The 15,390-nt window shown below is 21.8% G+C and overlaps 1 protein-coding gene across 2 annotated transcripts; it reads right to left on the minus strand.

Moving 5' to 3' along the window:
- Positions 1 to 12,340: 12,340 nt before the first annotated feature.
- Positions 12,341 to 14,826, minus strand: LOC122512453 (protein tipE). 2 transcript variants are annotated; one of them, XM_043628286.1, is made up of 4 exons: positions 14,498 to 14,826; positions 14,014 to 14,275; positions 13,514 to 13,681; positions 12,341 to 12,813 (listed from the first exon to the last, which is right to left on the minus strand). In XM_043628286.1, the coding sequence occupies exons 1-4, from the start codon at positions 14,811 to 14,813 to the stop codon at positions 12,768 to 12,770; spliced, it is 792 nt and encodes a 263-aa protein (XP_043484221.1). In that variant the 5' UTR covers positions 14,814 to 14,826; the 3' UTR covers positions 12,341 to 12,767. The 2 variants fall into 2 exon arrangements, with proteins under 2 accessions (XP_043484221.1, XP_043484222.1); XM_043628287.1 differs by having other exon boundaries at positions 13,503 to 13,681.
- Positions 14,827 to 15,390: the final 564 nt, after the last annotated feature.

Genomic DNA, 15,390 nt, shown 5'->3' on the forward strand with positions numbered 1-15,390 from the left:
TTCTATTTTTTGTACCAGAAAACTTAGTTTTAGGTTATTTTAAACAAAGTACGGTTATTGAAACCTAAATAAATATTTATTTGATTTAAATAAACATTTGGTCCAGTTTAATAAATTTTTTTGTTCGTAGAAAGAATTTCGTCATCTAATGTAAACTTTTAGTTTAATCAAAAAAATTTTAGTTAACTGTTCACTAAAAAAATTTATTGAACTCAAATAATCGATTACTTGACAATCATTAAATAATTATTATTGAAATAAATTTTTTTTTTTTAGAGTAAATAATATTTGTTGAATGTAAATAAATATTTATTTGATACAAATAAACATTAAGTTCAGTTTAATGAATTTTGAGTTCGAAGAAAAAATTTCATCACCTTCTATAGTTGAACCAAACAAATATTTGGTTAATTCAACTAAAATTTATTTGGTTCGACTAAAAGTTTACTTGATTTAACCACAATTTTTTTTTCATAAACAAAATTTGGTTGTTTCGAAAAAATTTTCCCTGAGTATAAAAAATTTAAATTATATAATCGATTATTTGAAGAAAATAATTTTTTTCAATGTAAATAAAGTTTATTAATTGTAAATAAATATTTATTTGATTCAAATATATATATTTATTTGAGTTTAAAAACTGTTGAGTTCGAAGAAAAAAATTTAATCACCTTCTATTGTTGAAACAAAGAAATATTTGTTTACCTGTGTAGCAATATGCATCTATTTGGTTGATTTAACTAAATTTTGTTTAGCCCAACTAAAAGTTTGCTTGATTCAACTAAAATTTGTTTCTTTGAAAGAAAATTTGTTTGTTTCATAAGCAAATTTTTCCTTTAGGAAAATAGAAATTGAGTAGCAATAGTAGAAAAAAAGAGGAGTAGGATAAATAGTTTATTTATAAATTGTTTATTTATAAATAAGTTATAAGATAGTTTCGTGAAAAAATGGTCAAATTTTAAATTAAAATTCTAAAAAAATTGAAATGAATGTTTATGTTTTGGAAATAAGTTTACTTAATATAAACTGGAGGATATAGAGATCGATAAAATCGAAATAGAAAAATACTGGAGGAAATATATGTGGGATGTGGAAAGATCAATATCTGAAGGAAAAAAAATAAGGGTGCTTTCGTTAGGTTTTAATAATACGACGAGCTAGAGACATTTAGCGATTCCTATCAAAGAGTGGTGGGGTATAAAGGTATAGATATATATATTTATCTCGTATTTTTATCTAGCACAGAGTATGGTCGAAGTCTTACGTATTTGTTGGCAACCTTCGTCTTCGGAATGCTCTACTAAGACGCGCCTGAATGCTCTCAATTACACTAATACCCTGAGAATAATTATCCTTTAATTTAATTAATGAAACAAGTATTACGTCACCTTTGTTGAATTTTTTTTTCACCTCCTCTTTTTCAATTTATTTTTCTCTAATACCTCTATAGTAAATTTCTATTATCACCGCGAAGTTAATTCGTGATTTTCTTTTTTCAACTGGTTTTCTATAAGACAATTATATTGAGAATTGCCATTGGAGAAGGAACAAAAGAGAGGCAATAATTCGAAGTGTATTTCTTTGAATAAATTCTTTAAATTGTTGGAATGTATTTTTATTTTTTATTTATTTATTTACTTATTTACTTATTTACTTATTTACTTATTTACTTATTTACTTTTTTACTTTTTTACTTTTTTATTTTTTTACTTTTTTACTTTTTTACTTTTTTATTTTTTTACTTTTTTACTTTTTTACTTTTTTACTTTTTTACTTTTTCACTTTTGTACTTTTTAACATTTTTACTTCTTTATTTCTTCACCTATTTATTTATATTATTTCACCTTAAAATTTTAGTTATTTCACGAAACTCAAAAATATTTCTTTCTAATTACTGTAAAATTAATAATTTACAATAAAAATATAATATTTTGAAGTTGAAGTGTTTTTTTTCACAAAATTTATACAAAAATTATTTCAAAATTTAATTTTTAATTTTATTTGGACATTGAATTTTCAAATTAAGTTTTCAAATTGAATTTAAAAATTAAATCGGTAAATTAAATTGAAAAATAATTTTTGTTTTAAATTTTTTCAAAAAAACTTAAACCCCAAAATATTTCTTTTTAATTACACTTGAAAATTGATAATTAATTAATAAATTTTCTAATTAAATTTAAAAATTAAATATTGGTAAATTGAATTGAAAAATAATTTTTTTTTTTGCAAATTTCTGAAAAAATGACTTGAACCCCAAAATATATCTTTTCAATTACTTGAAAGCTAATAAATTACAATAGAAAAGTATTATTTTAGAGCTTTAGTACTTTGTTTAAAATAAACTGAAACAAAGTTTTCTGGAACAAAAAATTGAATTTTTTATTCAAACATAATTTTTCCCTGAGTAAAAAATTGAGAATGAAAAATAATATGAAAAACAGAATAGAAAAGAATGTAAAATTCTTTGAATAAATAAATTAATTTTTTAAAGTTTAAACCAAAAAGTTTAGCTAAACAAAAATAAAAAATAAATAAAATTCTTTTGAATATAATAGATTATTGTGACTGTTAACCAATAAATATTTTCTTGAAACTGAAAATTTTTATCTAAACCTACACTGAAAAAACATTTATTTATTTCAAATAACTGATTACTTGCCTATTATCAAATAAATATTTACTTCAATCAAATATATATTTTCATAAATATATATTTTTTCAAATATATATATATTTCCTTGAATGAAATAAATTTTATTTATTTTTATTTATGTCAAATAAATTGTTTCAACTTATTGAAACAGTAATTTGAATATTTGAATTAATTACCATTAATTGACTTAAATTAAAATTATTTGAATAAAATACCATTAATTAAATTAAATAAAAATTATTTGATTTAAAGAAATATTTATTTGTTAATAGAAAAGTTGTCGGTTATTTGAATCAAATAATTTTTTTTTCACTGTAATAAATTCTATATTTAAAGCTAGTATTTTTATATTTAAAGTAGTTTTTAATTGACTCGAAAAAAATATTTTTACTAAATCGTTATTTCATAAACTGGAAAAACTTCTTTGATTCAATCAGTTACTTGACTATTAAGAATTGAATTTGTTTTTATAAAATAATAAATGCTCACAATAAATATTTACTTGTATTAAATATTTTCTTTTAAATAAATTTCACTTAAATATTTTCTTTTAAATAATTTTCACTTAAATATTCATTTTTATATATTTGCTATAAGTAAAAATTGTTCAAAAATAAAGTGAAGTAAAAATTATTTTCTTCTAAATAATTTTCACTTAAATATTTATTTTTAAATAATTTTTACTTCACTTTATTTTTGAACAATTTTTACTTGTACCAAATATTTGTTTGTATCAATAAACATTTATTTGTAACAAATAAGTATTTGTTTATATCAATAACTATTTATTTGCAATAAATAATATTTATATTGTGTTGTTTAATTATTATTTGTTTTTGATATCATCAATTCATAAATATTGAGATGAACGAGATCATTCCGAGTCAAATAGAAAAACTTTAATTTTATTTATTGTTTGAATTTATTAATTTATATTTAATTTCATTGTTTAGTAAATTTTACTAAAAAAAATTCTATTTATTTATTTATTTATTTATTATAAAACACAAAGTTAGGTAAACATTTGGACTTCTCATATTTTGTTTACTTACTTTTTGGATTGAATAATGTCCCTTTTATTACTTATATTTTGCTTTCTATTTTTTGTTTCCGTTTTCTTGTTTATATAAATAAAATATGCAAATATTTCAAATTTTACAATAATTTTCTCTAATTTTCGTAAAAAATATTTAATTTAGAATATATTTTTGTCTTCATCACACTGTAAAAAGTAATTTTGATTTACTTTTAATTCTAAACTAAAATTGTGTATATTTTTTTAGTCAGTACTTTCTTTTGTTGAATTGCAAATTTTTGTTGCTCATCCTATATATAGATGAATACAAAGCAACCGGTACTTTTAGGCGAGAAAAAAAAATTACATATCCACAAGTGGTGCGCGATGTCCTCGATCGAACTTTTGCAAGCTCGCACTTTGAACTTCAGTGATGAGAATTATTTTCGTTTCCATCCATTTTTGGTGTGACTTTATCATAATACATTTGTCATGATTAGAGAATGAGAGAGGAAGGGGGTATTGTTTTTGTTTCTTCGATTAAAAAATATTTTTTTATGGTTTTGTTTGGTCAAGTAACACCGCGTCAACGCGATTGTCAACTGTTTGAAAATAAGGGTGTTCGCTTTCTATATAAGAGCGATATATATATTGTAGAGGAAAGCCCCTGCCAGTCTGAGCTTGCGCCTTGACTGTTTTTCCCCAAATCATGGGGGTTCTGATACGCATTATAACCATAAAATTTTTCATTGTGTTGGTTTTCTACTCACAGAAAAGGTCACATATACATCGAGCTTCGGTTTATCACCAATTTCATGGAAGTGGCGCGCTCAAAATTTTATGTAAAATCCTTATTTAAGAATGACTTTGTTTTTAGCGCGTTTATTTTTTCGAATTTTTTTTTCTAAATTAGTTCTTGGGAGTTTTTAGAGGAAAAAGTCCTGATGCGACAAAAATTTGCTTTTGAGTGTAGATATTAAATTGTTACTAAAAAAAAAAAAAAAAAAAAAAATTGTTTGTAACTGTTCCAGATGAAAATTTTTTCCGTGTGGTAAAAAATATAATTTCGAAAAAAATATTAGAGAAAAATATAAACCTGAAAAAAATATAAACTAGAGAAAAATATAAACCAGAAAAAATATAAACTAGAAAAAATATAAACCAAAAAAAAAATTTAACTAGAAAATATTATACCTACTTCTTTAGTTTTTTACTATTTTTTAATTTAAGAATATTATCTTTCCTTTTCAAATAATTCAAAAATATTTTTATTGATCTAAAAAAATTATTAATGTTATTATTCATTATTTCTTTCTTTGTTTCTAAAAAAAATTAGCATTTTGTAACAAACGTTTTATTAGGTAATTAATAAATGAAAATCCTTCAAAATATTTTCCTTTTTTTTTAATATGAAAAACTAAATTGTTTGACAAATTGAAATTATGCAGATATTTTTTCCTTTTTTCTAAAAAATAAAAACCAAAAAATTGTTGGAGGATTAAAATTAGAAAGTAGACAATATTTCACACATTTTCTGCTTCTCAATTAAAATTCATAAAGAAAGTACAAGTTTTAAGTAAAAAAAAAATATTCTAAATCAAATTTTGTTTAAGAAATTTTAAATTTATTTTGGAAAAAAGATTTACAAAATTTCTATTTGTTGAAAACGATTGTAAAATTATTCGAAAACGTCAATAACTTTTTTTTTAAATTTAAATATTTAATCATTATTATTTTTACAAGATCCTAAAGTTCTAAACGTTCAAATGAACGAAATTTATTTATTTCTTCTACAAATTAAATTTTTATTGCAATTATTTTGCGTCACTATCCAAAAAATTAATAACTGAGTTTCTAACCGTAAATATTTCAGTTTTTAAATTTTTTGTGATTAGTAATTTATAAAAATATCTTCAATAAAAAATATTTCGTTCATTTGAACGTTCAAAGGTTGGGGATCATATTTTTACAGAGGAATCAAAATTCTTCAAATCAAATTTAAACCTTTTTGAAATTTAACAACTTATAAGTAAGAATATTTATTATAAAACATGAAGAAATTGATTATTCCGAGTCGAAGACTCGGAGTGATCAATTTCTTCATTTCTTCAAAATGCTTTTAATATTCAAATATTATTTGAATATTTAAATATTTTGAATAATAAATATTCAAATCTAAAATTTTTAACTGAAATTCATTTTTAAATCAATTTTTATTTGAAAATTCTACGAGAATTCAATTATTTAAATGCAAAAATAAATAATTTATTGAATAATTAAATATTAAAATTGAATTCTCATAAAGAATTTTATCAAAACATTTTTAAATAATTTTTAATAAATTTGTTACGAACAATTATATTTTTCGAGAAAAACGATTAAAATTGTATTGAAAATAATTGAAATCCTGCTATGAGTTTTATTTATGAAAATAATTGAATTTCTAAAAAGAATTTTATTATTTATGAAAATAATCCAATCCCTGTAAAAAATTTGATTATTTATTGAAAATAGTTGAATTATTGCGAAGAAATTTATAAAAAATTTGTAAATAATAGAATTCATATGAAATTGAGGAATAAATTGAAAATAATTGAAAGTTTGCCAAAAAAATTTATTAAAAATTTGTAAAAAATTGAATTTTGACAAGAATTTTATTAAAAATTTTTTAAATAATTTAATTGAATTTTGGAGAAGAATTTTATTACTTTTGAAAATAATTGAATTTATGAAATCATTTATGATTTTTCTGAAATTCAATTTTTTTTAGTGTTTTTGAGTAAAATTCGTCTATAATTCCATTATTTTTAATAATTAATTAAATATGTTTAACAAATTTAAGAAATTTAAGAAATTTTCAGAAGAATTTGAATTATTAAAATTTTTAAAAACATAAATAATCTTTAAAATTTCTAATGAAATTCTTTGAAAATTAAAATTTTATAAAATTTCAATAATATAATTTAATATAATATTTTTTTTCGAAATTTAAAAATTTACACTTGTATTTATCTAAATTTTAAATTATAATTAGGTAATGAATTTAATCAACTGTTAAGGCAATGGCAAAAGATTTTTTTTTCTTTTTTCAATTGGAAAATTACTTCTATTATTAAATGAAAAAAAAGAAAGTAATCATTGAGGTGGAAAAGCGCAGAATCCATTGTCTGTACCAGTCTGAAGGTTAAATTAAGGATATATAGAGTTTATAGCATGGTCAATAAATTTCAAGTCTGGGCTATTTTTCATTCTTGCAAATAATGTCGATAAAATATAGATTGCATTCGAATTCGAGATGAATTTTTCATTGAAATAATTGGAAAAGATTGTTTTCATTAGAACTTGTTCTAATTATTAATTGAATCATTTTTGATAATTATTATTATAATGATTTTTGATATATAATATAATTTTTCATATATAGAAGCTATTAATAATTACAAACTGAAAACAAATTTATTTAATTGAAATAAACGATTACTTGTCAATTTTCAAATAAATATTTGCTTGAATTAAAAATTTTTTATTCAAGTCCATTAAATGCTTTTTGATTGAAATACTAAAATTATTGGTTCAAAAATAATTATTGGTTCAAATTTATTTGATTTAAATCCAAATTATTTGATTCAAGTAAATATTTTTTTAATAATAGACAAGTAATTTTTTAACTGAATCAAATAAAAATTTTTTTAAATGTATTAATTATTATAAATAATTATAAATATCTCTTTTTTTAAAAAATTTTCTATAAATAATAAATAAAAAATATTTATTAAATTAAATAATAAAATAAAATTACAATAAATAAAATAAAGTATAATATAAAACAGAATAAAATAACAAAAATAAATAAAATTACTAATAATAATTAATTATTAATTATTATTAATAAAAGATAAAAATTAATGGTTGATTAATAAGTTTTGAACGTTCTAATGAACGAAAATTTTTGCCGCGATATTAATATTTTTCTAAATTTCCGACTACAATAAAAAGCAAAAAAAAAAAAAAAAAAAAAATCGGAACTTTATATTTTATTTTTTTGTTCCTTGTCGCAAAATTTTTTTAAAAAATCTGAATTTGAAGAAAAAATTTAAATACGTTTCTATCATTTAATTTGAATGATAATTTGAATTTGGAGAAAAAATAATTAAGTTTCGTTCATTTAATTAAACGTTCAAAACATTAAGGGTTTATTAAGGATTTGAAATAAACATAAATTTGTGAAAATCTTAATTTTTAAAAGTTTTCCAAATGCCGTTGAATATTTTTTATTATAATTAGTTACTTTAATAATTTTTAGATTCATCATTTTCATAAAAATAAAAATTAAAGTGAAAATTACAATTAAAATTAAAATTAAATTTAAATTTATATTTCGAAAGTACAGCGTTTGGAGAAATTCTTTGAAAAAAATTAAGATTTCTTCACATTGTTTTCTTTTGTTTTTTTGATATAACAGAAAAAATTTCTTATTTTTTAAATAAAATGGACAATGCGTTATTTACAATATCATATTTATAAGGACGTTGATAAAAGACATTTAAGTTCGTACATACGTTTCTTTTTTTTTTTAATCGAGAGTTGCTTTTTTATTGTACGTACGAAGCAGTGATGAACATTTTTTTTTAATCTTCATTCAATTTGAACTGATTTTTTTTTTTTTTTTGAAACCGTACAATAAATAAAACGAAAGCGCTCGTGGATATAAATTTGCTCATTTATCTCGTTAGTAACATTTTCGTTATTTTGTACGCGTAAGTATAAACGTTTATTGAGAGTTTGAGGAAATCGAAAAACTGGATTTCTTTTATTTATATCTTCGACTTGAAATATTAATTGTCTGCGTCTAGAAATTCTTTTTTTTTTTAATTAGTAGCTTTAATCATTCACATTTTTCGTTTCGATTTACAATTAATTTCGAAAATTGTATCTTGTGCATGAACACAAAGCAATATATTTAGTTAACGGAACGAAATTTTTCTACGTATTTTATTCTTTTTTTCGCGCATTTATGTTATTTTTTTTTATACAAAATTTGCGCTCGGGAAATTGGCCTGCTAAATTATAGACTTCTTTTTTTTTCAAGTAACGGAAATAATTTATCAAAATATCTTGGCACCGAAATTATTTTATAAATCCTAATTTTTTTGTTTGGATTGTCGACAAAATGAACACTTTTTAATTTTTTTTTAATTATAAATTTAATTAATTGATTTTTGATAATGTAATTAAATTTAAATTTTTGAGAATAAAGCCGCGCAAATTTTAACAATTTTTTCGAAGGAAAAAAATAGCGGCCATTTCCGGTATTTTTTTTTGTGAGGATCGAAAAAAATATTAATTTCTAAGAGGAATATTTATGAAAATGCGATAAAAACACTATTTTCTTTTAAGGCGTTTTTTTCTCTTAAAGAAAATTTTATTTAGCAAGCCTTTTAAAGGGAATGAGTGCCAAAACGCGGAGTCTGAAAATCAGAAAAGTATCTCGCGTTTCTTGAGAATCCTTTTCTCCTTCGATCGCAGACTCCTAGAGTAAGGCCGAGTAAGGATTCACAACCATTCTAGATGTATTGGGCCGCAACGTAATATTTCCGACTCCCAAAACGACCAAGTTCATTTTTATTTTTTTATTTTTTTTTTTTTTTGTAAAGTATACTTTTAATTAAGGAAATCTGTCAGTGAATTAATTTTTTTAACTCGAATACTAACAAAAAGTGAACTTTATTATTTTTTTTTGGCATAAAATAAAAATTTTCTTAAAGAATTAATTTTCATTTTTTAATTTAAAAAAAAAATTTTTTTTAATTTTATGTTTTTTAGAAAAATTCATTTTTTGTTTTGAATATTAGGGAACAATTTTGTTTTGATTGGAAAAATTACTTTTTGTTTTGAATATTATTCAGAAAACAATTTTTATTTTTTGATAAAATCATTTTTTATTTTGAATATTCAAAACAAAAAATGATTCTATCAAAAAATACAATATTGTTCTAATTTTGGTTTCTTTCGAAAAAAAATTATTTTGAATATTATTCAGAAAACAATTTTTATTTTTTTAAAAAATCGTTTTTTGTTTTTAATTATAGAAAAATTTTCATTTATAAAAATTTTATTTAAGAACAATTTTTAATTAAGAAAATATTTTTAGAGATCAATTTTTAATAATGAAAATCTTTTTAGAGAACAATTTTTCTATGAACAAATTTTTTGTGACAAATTTTTAATTATAAAAATATTTTTAGATAAAAATTGCTAATTATGAAAGTTGTTTTCAAATGATCCACAAGTTTTGAATATTTAAATGGACGAAATTTGTTATTAAATATATTTTCATAAATTACTGACTGCAAAAAAATTTGAAAAGTTAAATTTTACATTTCGAAACTTTATATAATTAACTTTTTTGGTTGTGATAAAAAAGTATTGAAATAAAAATTTAATTTGGAGAGGATGGAATGAATTTCGCATTTATTTGAACATTCAGAACTTTATGTTTTTGAGAACAATTTTTCATTGTAAAAAATATATTTTAAATAATTTTTCTCGAAAAATTTCTTTTTAGAGAATTTTTTACAGATGGGAAATTTCTTTTTAGAGAATTTTTCACAGATGGAAAATTTCTTTTTAAATCATTTTTCACAGATGAAAAATTTCTTTTTTGATAATTTTTCATTTTTTGCAAATTTTTTTCCCATAACAAAAAGTATATTTTATAACATACACGTTTTTCGTAAATCGTTGGCAGTTTTGAAAAAAGGAAGATCACGCGATAAAGCCCATCGAAGAATGAACTTAAATTTAATTATCTACATTATCGTGGTACTCTATATATGTATATGTATATTATACCATAGATAACCACGGTGCCACAGCACCCAAGTACAAAAATCGTAACAATTTCATATACATTTATATATATGTATATTTATATATCAATATATATCTTTTATATATTTATATACATATACATATTTCAATAATGCTTAATAATATTCACAGGCAGAGTTTATGCCTACATTATTATTTTTATTATCCTATTAATTTTATTTCTTTTTATTAAATTATAAAAAAAGAGCCTTTTTCTTAGGACTCGACGAGAAAAACTATTATTATGATAATCAGGGCACTTGATTTTGAAAAATTTATTAAAAGCAAAAATAACGATGCTTATTATGTAATGAGTGAAAAATAGAAATTAAAAATTTGCGATGAAAAAACAGCAAATTTTTGTAATGTAAAATTTTTTTTTTACGAATAATCGACTTATATATTTACTTAGGACTATATAAAACTAGTAGTTTTAATTAATAGTAGTATTATTAATATTAATATTATTATTATAACAACGGATGCTGTAGCGTAAAATTATGAAGTTTCTCCTTCTTTTTCTTAAAAATTACATTCGAACTTTTCATAGAAAAGCGCAAAAAAAAAATTATTTTATCGTAAATTTACAATTACGGGTACGTTTTTTTTCGAAATACTGATAGATGATTGAGTCTGTTAGCCACGAAGACTCGAGTCATTTTTAATCCGTTAATTAGTTTTTTGCGTATCGTACAAAATGTGTTTTTATTAATATGTACAATTCGATTTTATTGATTTGAGTCTTTGTTTTTTTACAAATGTTTTCCATTAAATTCTTTTTTTTCCCTTCTTTTTAAGAGTTGAAAGAAAATTTCCCTGAAAGTTAGCGTTGGAAATGTCACTAATTTCACCTTTTTTATTTAACTATGAAGTTAACAATTTTTCATTGCAATTTTTTAAGTTAAATCTTTTTGTTTGACATTTTTTTTTCTTTTCGTTTTTGTCGGAAAAAATTATTTTCGACACTAATTTCAGGGACTTTAAAAAAAAGACTTATTCAGAGTAAATTTTTTCATAAATAATTTCAAAATTTGGAAAAAAGTATTAATTTTTTGTTTTAAAAATTATTTTAAGTATTTAATTTAATTATTAAATTTTATTTATTGGCTAGTAATGGAAAACTCTGGGAAACATTCGACTTAAATCTTACACTTTCTTTTGAAATTTGTAGGCGTGTTTTGTTTATAATTATAATAATTATTTATATATATTTATGTTCAAGTCTGATAAAAGAGAAGCTTTTCTAGATTTTTTTTTATTAGTTTTAAAAAGTATATTAGTGAATTCTCGAAAATTTGAAACTGGGAAATATCAAACTAATTGAGAGAGCATGCAAAGAAATTTATAATTCTATTCTGCTATATAATTAGATTGATTTTGCTAATTAGATTTTGGTTCGGCTAATTAGATTGAATTGTTTAATAATTCATGCATTATTGGGAAAGAGTTTTTAATATGTTTAAAAAAATTTTTTATTCGATAAAAAGCTTCTATTACGAAAATGAATTAATTAGAATTTCAATTTTTAGTATTAGGATTTTTTATTAAAAAAAATAATTTTATTCTATTAAATTGAAATTATTATTTATTAAATTATTCATTAGAGTGAAAATGTTATTTAATTGAAACGAGTAATAAACTATTGAATTTATTATTAATTTTTTATTTATTTATTATTATTATAAAAATTAATAATAATTAATAATAATTAATAATTATTAATAATGATTAATAATTATTAATAATAGTTAATAATTATTAATAATAATTAATAAAATAATTAATATTACAATTTTGAGAGTATTAATTAATGGAGATTTTAATTAAAAACTTCTTTATTATCAGCGAAATTCGATCGTATTTTTTTATGCAGATATTTAAAAAAAATTATGTCCAATAATTGCGTTTGAGAAGTAGCTTTAAAAGAGATAGAAAATTTTTCTGGTCTTGTGACGTGTTTGGAGAAAATTCGCGATAAATAATAATTTACATAATTACTGATTGTCAGCAGTGTATGAAACAGCCGCGAGGAAGCTATACGATCTTTTTTTTTTCTTTTTCTTTTTATAAGTTTGTCTACAGGAAGCGTCGCTATTTGCGAGCCAATTATTATTTTTATTAGAATTAAAATTTATAATGTTTGAAAAGAAAATTTTCTTTTTTGTTTCGAAATTAGTAGAACTTCTTTCGGGGTCACTCCCTCGATAAGGAGTGAGCCCGAGGTAACAGTCAGTATTCTTCCTCGTCTTCTTCGAATTCATCCTCCTCCAAAATGCTGTCAAATAGGTTAGATAGAAAGAGAAAAAAATTTTTTTTTTATTAAACAACTGATAAAATTAACGAAAAAATAATGAAAAATTACTTTCATTTCTTTTTTAGTCATTATTCTCAAGAAAAAAAATTTATTTGACTATTTTTTACTTTCGAATTAGTGAATTTCACTAATAATTCAGTAGAAATTACTATTTATAAGTAAAATTTACTTTTTACTTTCGAATTAGTAAATTTTACTAATAAATAGTAATTTCTACTGATTTATTAGTAAAATTTACTTTTTACTTTCGAATTAGTAAATTTTACTAATAAATAGTAATTTCTACAAATAAATAGTAATTTCTACTAATTTATTAGTAAAATATACTAATTCGAAAGAAAAAAGTAAATTTGACTAATAAATAGTAATTTCTACTAATTTATTAATAAAATTTATTAATTCGAGAAGTAAAAAGGCAGTCACTAATTAAAATTAATAGAATTTTCACTAATTCAAATTTAGAGTGAATTTACCTTTTTAAATTTGAAGTTTCGTAAAATTTGAAAATAATTTTTTCTGTGTAAATTCTCTTGTTGAGTGTGGAGCCTTTTTTTGTTTTTTTTTTTTGGTTTTTGAAGTAAAAGAAAGGAAAGTAATTTTTGTAAAACAAAAAAAAAATAATCTAGCCACACGGGGCACTTTATACATACACGTTACTTACTCTTCCTTCCTGTCGTACTTTTCGAGGAGATTTCTTCCTGGACTTCCGCAAGTCTTTCTAATTGGTGGACAATACCAAAAGCAAAGAACACCCAATGAAACACCAAATAATATTACAGGCACTGTTAAAGCCAATACTAAATGCTTTAAATTATCATCCCAAGAATATCTAAAATACAAAAATTTTATTTTTACTTATTTTTTATTTTATTTATTGCATATTTTATTATTTTACTACTTTTATTTTCAATTTTTGCTTTAAACTTATTTTTCAAATTTCTATTTTCTATTTTTACTTTCTGTTTACTGTAAACTTATTTTATTTTTATATTTACTTATTTTATATTTACTTTAAACGAATTTTGAAGAATTAATACTGTAAAAATGGGGGAGTAACTTTGTTAGGGGATGGAGAATTTATTTTTACAATAAATAAATTAAATTTGTTATTTTCTGAATTATAGATTGTGTTTTAGTTGCATTGAATTAGAAATTATTTACCTTGCCACAACAGTTTGTGGATTGGTCCTGCTAAAGTAACAAGGAAATATTTTTCCTCTATTATTCTTGTATCCATATTTTTTCGCAAATACGGAACAATTAACTCTCGGTGGATATCCACATCCTTCTGTATTGACAAAAAATTTCGTATCAGCAATACTCCATTCCCTCTCAGACACTGGCACTGTCTTAAATTCCTCAAAATTCAATTTCGAGTAGTTCACTTTAATTTGATGACAACGGAGAGCAGCACTCGTGCAGCCTATTGTTATAATTTATTAATTACTCGTCGTGTTATTTTACTAATTGTTAGTCATTTTCAAGGAGGATTTTTTCCAATTTTTATTAGTTATATTTTTTTGTTATTAGTTTTTTAATATGATAAATTGTTGGTTAAATTTAACTAATTTTCTTTTTAAAATTTAGACAGAATAGAAAAAAAAAAATATTTGGGAATAAATGAATTTTTACTCGTAATTTTTACCTTCTCTGCAACTTGACCAGGAACAATTTTTAAGTCCCTCGGCGTAGGTGTGATCGGTGACCATGCAGGCCACTGGATCTTGTGTATAATCAGCGAGAATTGTCGTTATCGCTGGTTCAATGACAAATGGTACAAGAAAGAGAAATGCAAAAACAGATAAACAGGCAGTTGTGCCCAGGCATAATGATGTATAAAATTTGGCTTTCTCCACTAGGGATTGAATTTCAACTGCAGGAAGTATAGCTCCACTTCCTGCATTTAAGACACTTGATCTACTTGATTTAAGGTCCTCCTCCTCTTCCTCCTGAGCACCCATTATCACCGTTGACTCGTCCGAATCAATGATGATGCCAGTTCAAAATCACCTGACAAATTGTATTTACAAAAATTTTCCTTTTCTTCTCTTTCTCCAAAATTCTTGTCCTTAATCCATATGTAATTTTTCCAGTGTTTTGTTTTTGTACTGCTAGTATTTTTTTCGATATTAATCAAGTATTTTCAATATTACATTCTCAGTAGAGTGAAAAAGTATTTTAGAGCATTTAGAGAAAGTCGAATTTTTGAATATGGAAATTTAGAATTTTCGATAGTTTTTGTACAATATAGATACTGTTTTAAATAATAGAAGTTGCTTCTTAAATAATAGAAGTTGCTTCTTTTGTTAATTTTTTTTGCAAATATTTCTTTTGATGTTACAAGCAAGGCAATACTGTCTGTCACCGGGGGATAGTACTTTCAAACTTAAAATGGTCCACACACCAACTGATGTCACACGTTGACAATTATTAAATTGCTTCCTTATAATTCTAGACTCGAAAAAGCCAACAAACAACTTTCCCAAAGTAGTTTTTTTTGTGTATTAAATAAAAGAAAGAAAATTAGTTTCGATCTTT

The sequence above is a fragment of the Leptopilina heterotoma genome, unplaced genomic scaffold, assembly GCF_015476425.1.
Source record: "Leptopilina heterotoma isolate Lh14 unplaced genomic scaffold, ASM1547642v1 Lhet_99, whole genome shotgun sequence".
NCBI classification, from domain to species: Eukaryota; Metazoa; Arthropoda; class Insecta; order Hymenoptera; family Figitidae; genus Leptopilina; species Leptopilina heterotoma.

What these genes read in the sequence shown, in the direction of transcription:
- LOC122512453 (XM_043628286.1), bottom strand. Translation starts at nt 14,813, where the DNA reads ATGGGTGCTCAGGAGGAAGAGGAGGAGGACCTTAAATCAAGTAGATCA. An exon ending in CTGGTCAAGTTGCAGAGAAG is followed by an intron (nt 14,276 to 14,497) that starts GTAAAAATTACG and finishes TTATAACAATAG; the next exon opens with GCTGCACGAGTGCTGCTCTC. An exon ending in CCACAAACTGTTGTGGCAAG is followed by an intron (nt 13,682 to 14,013) that starts GTAAATAATTTC and finishes TTTGTATTTTAG; the next exon opens with ATATTCTTGGGATGATAATT.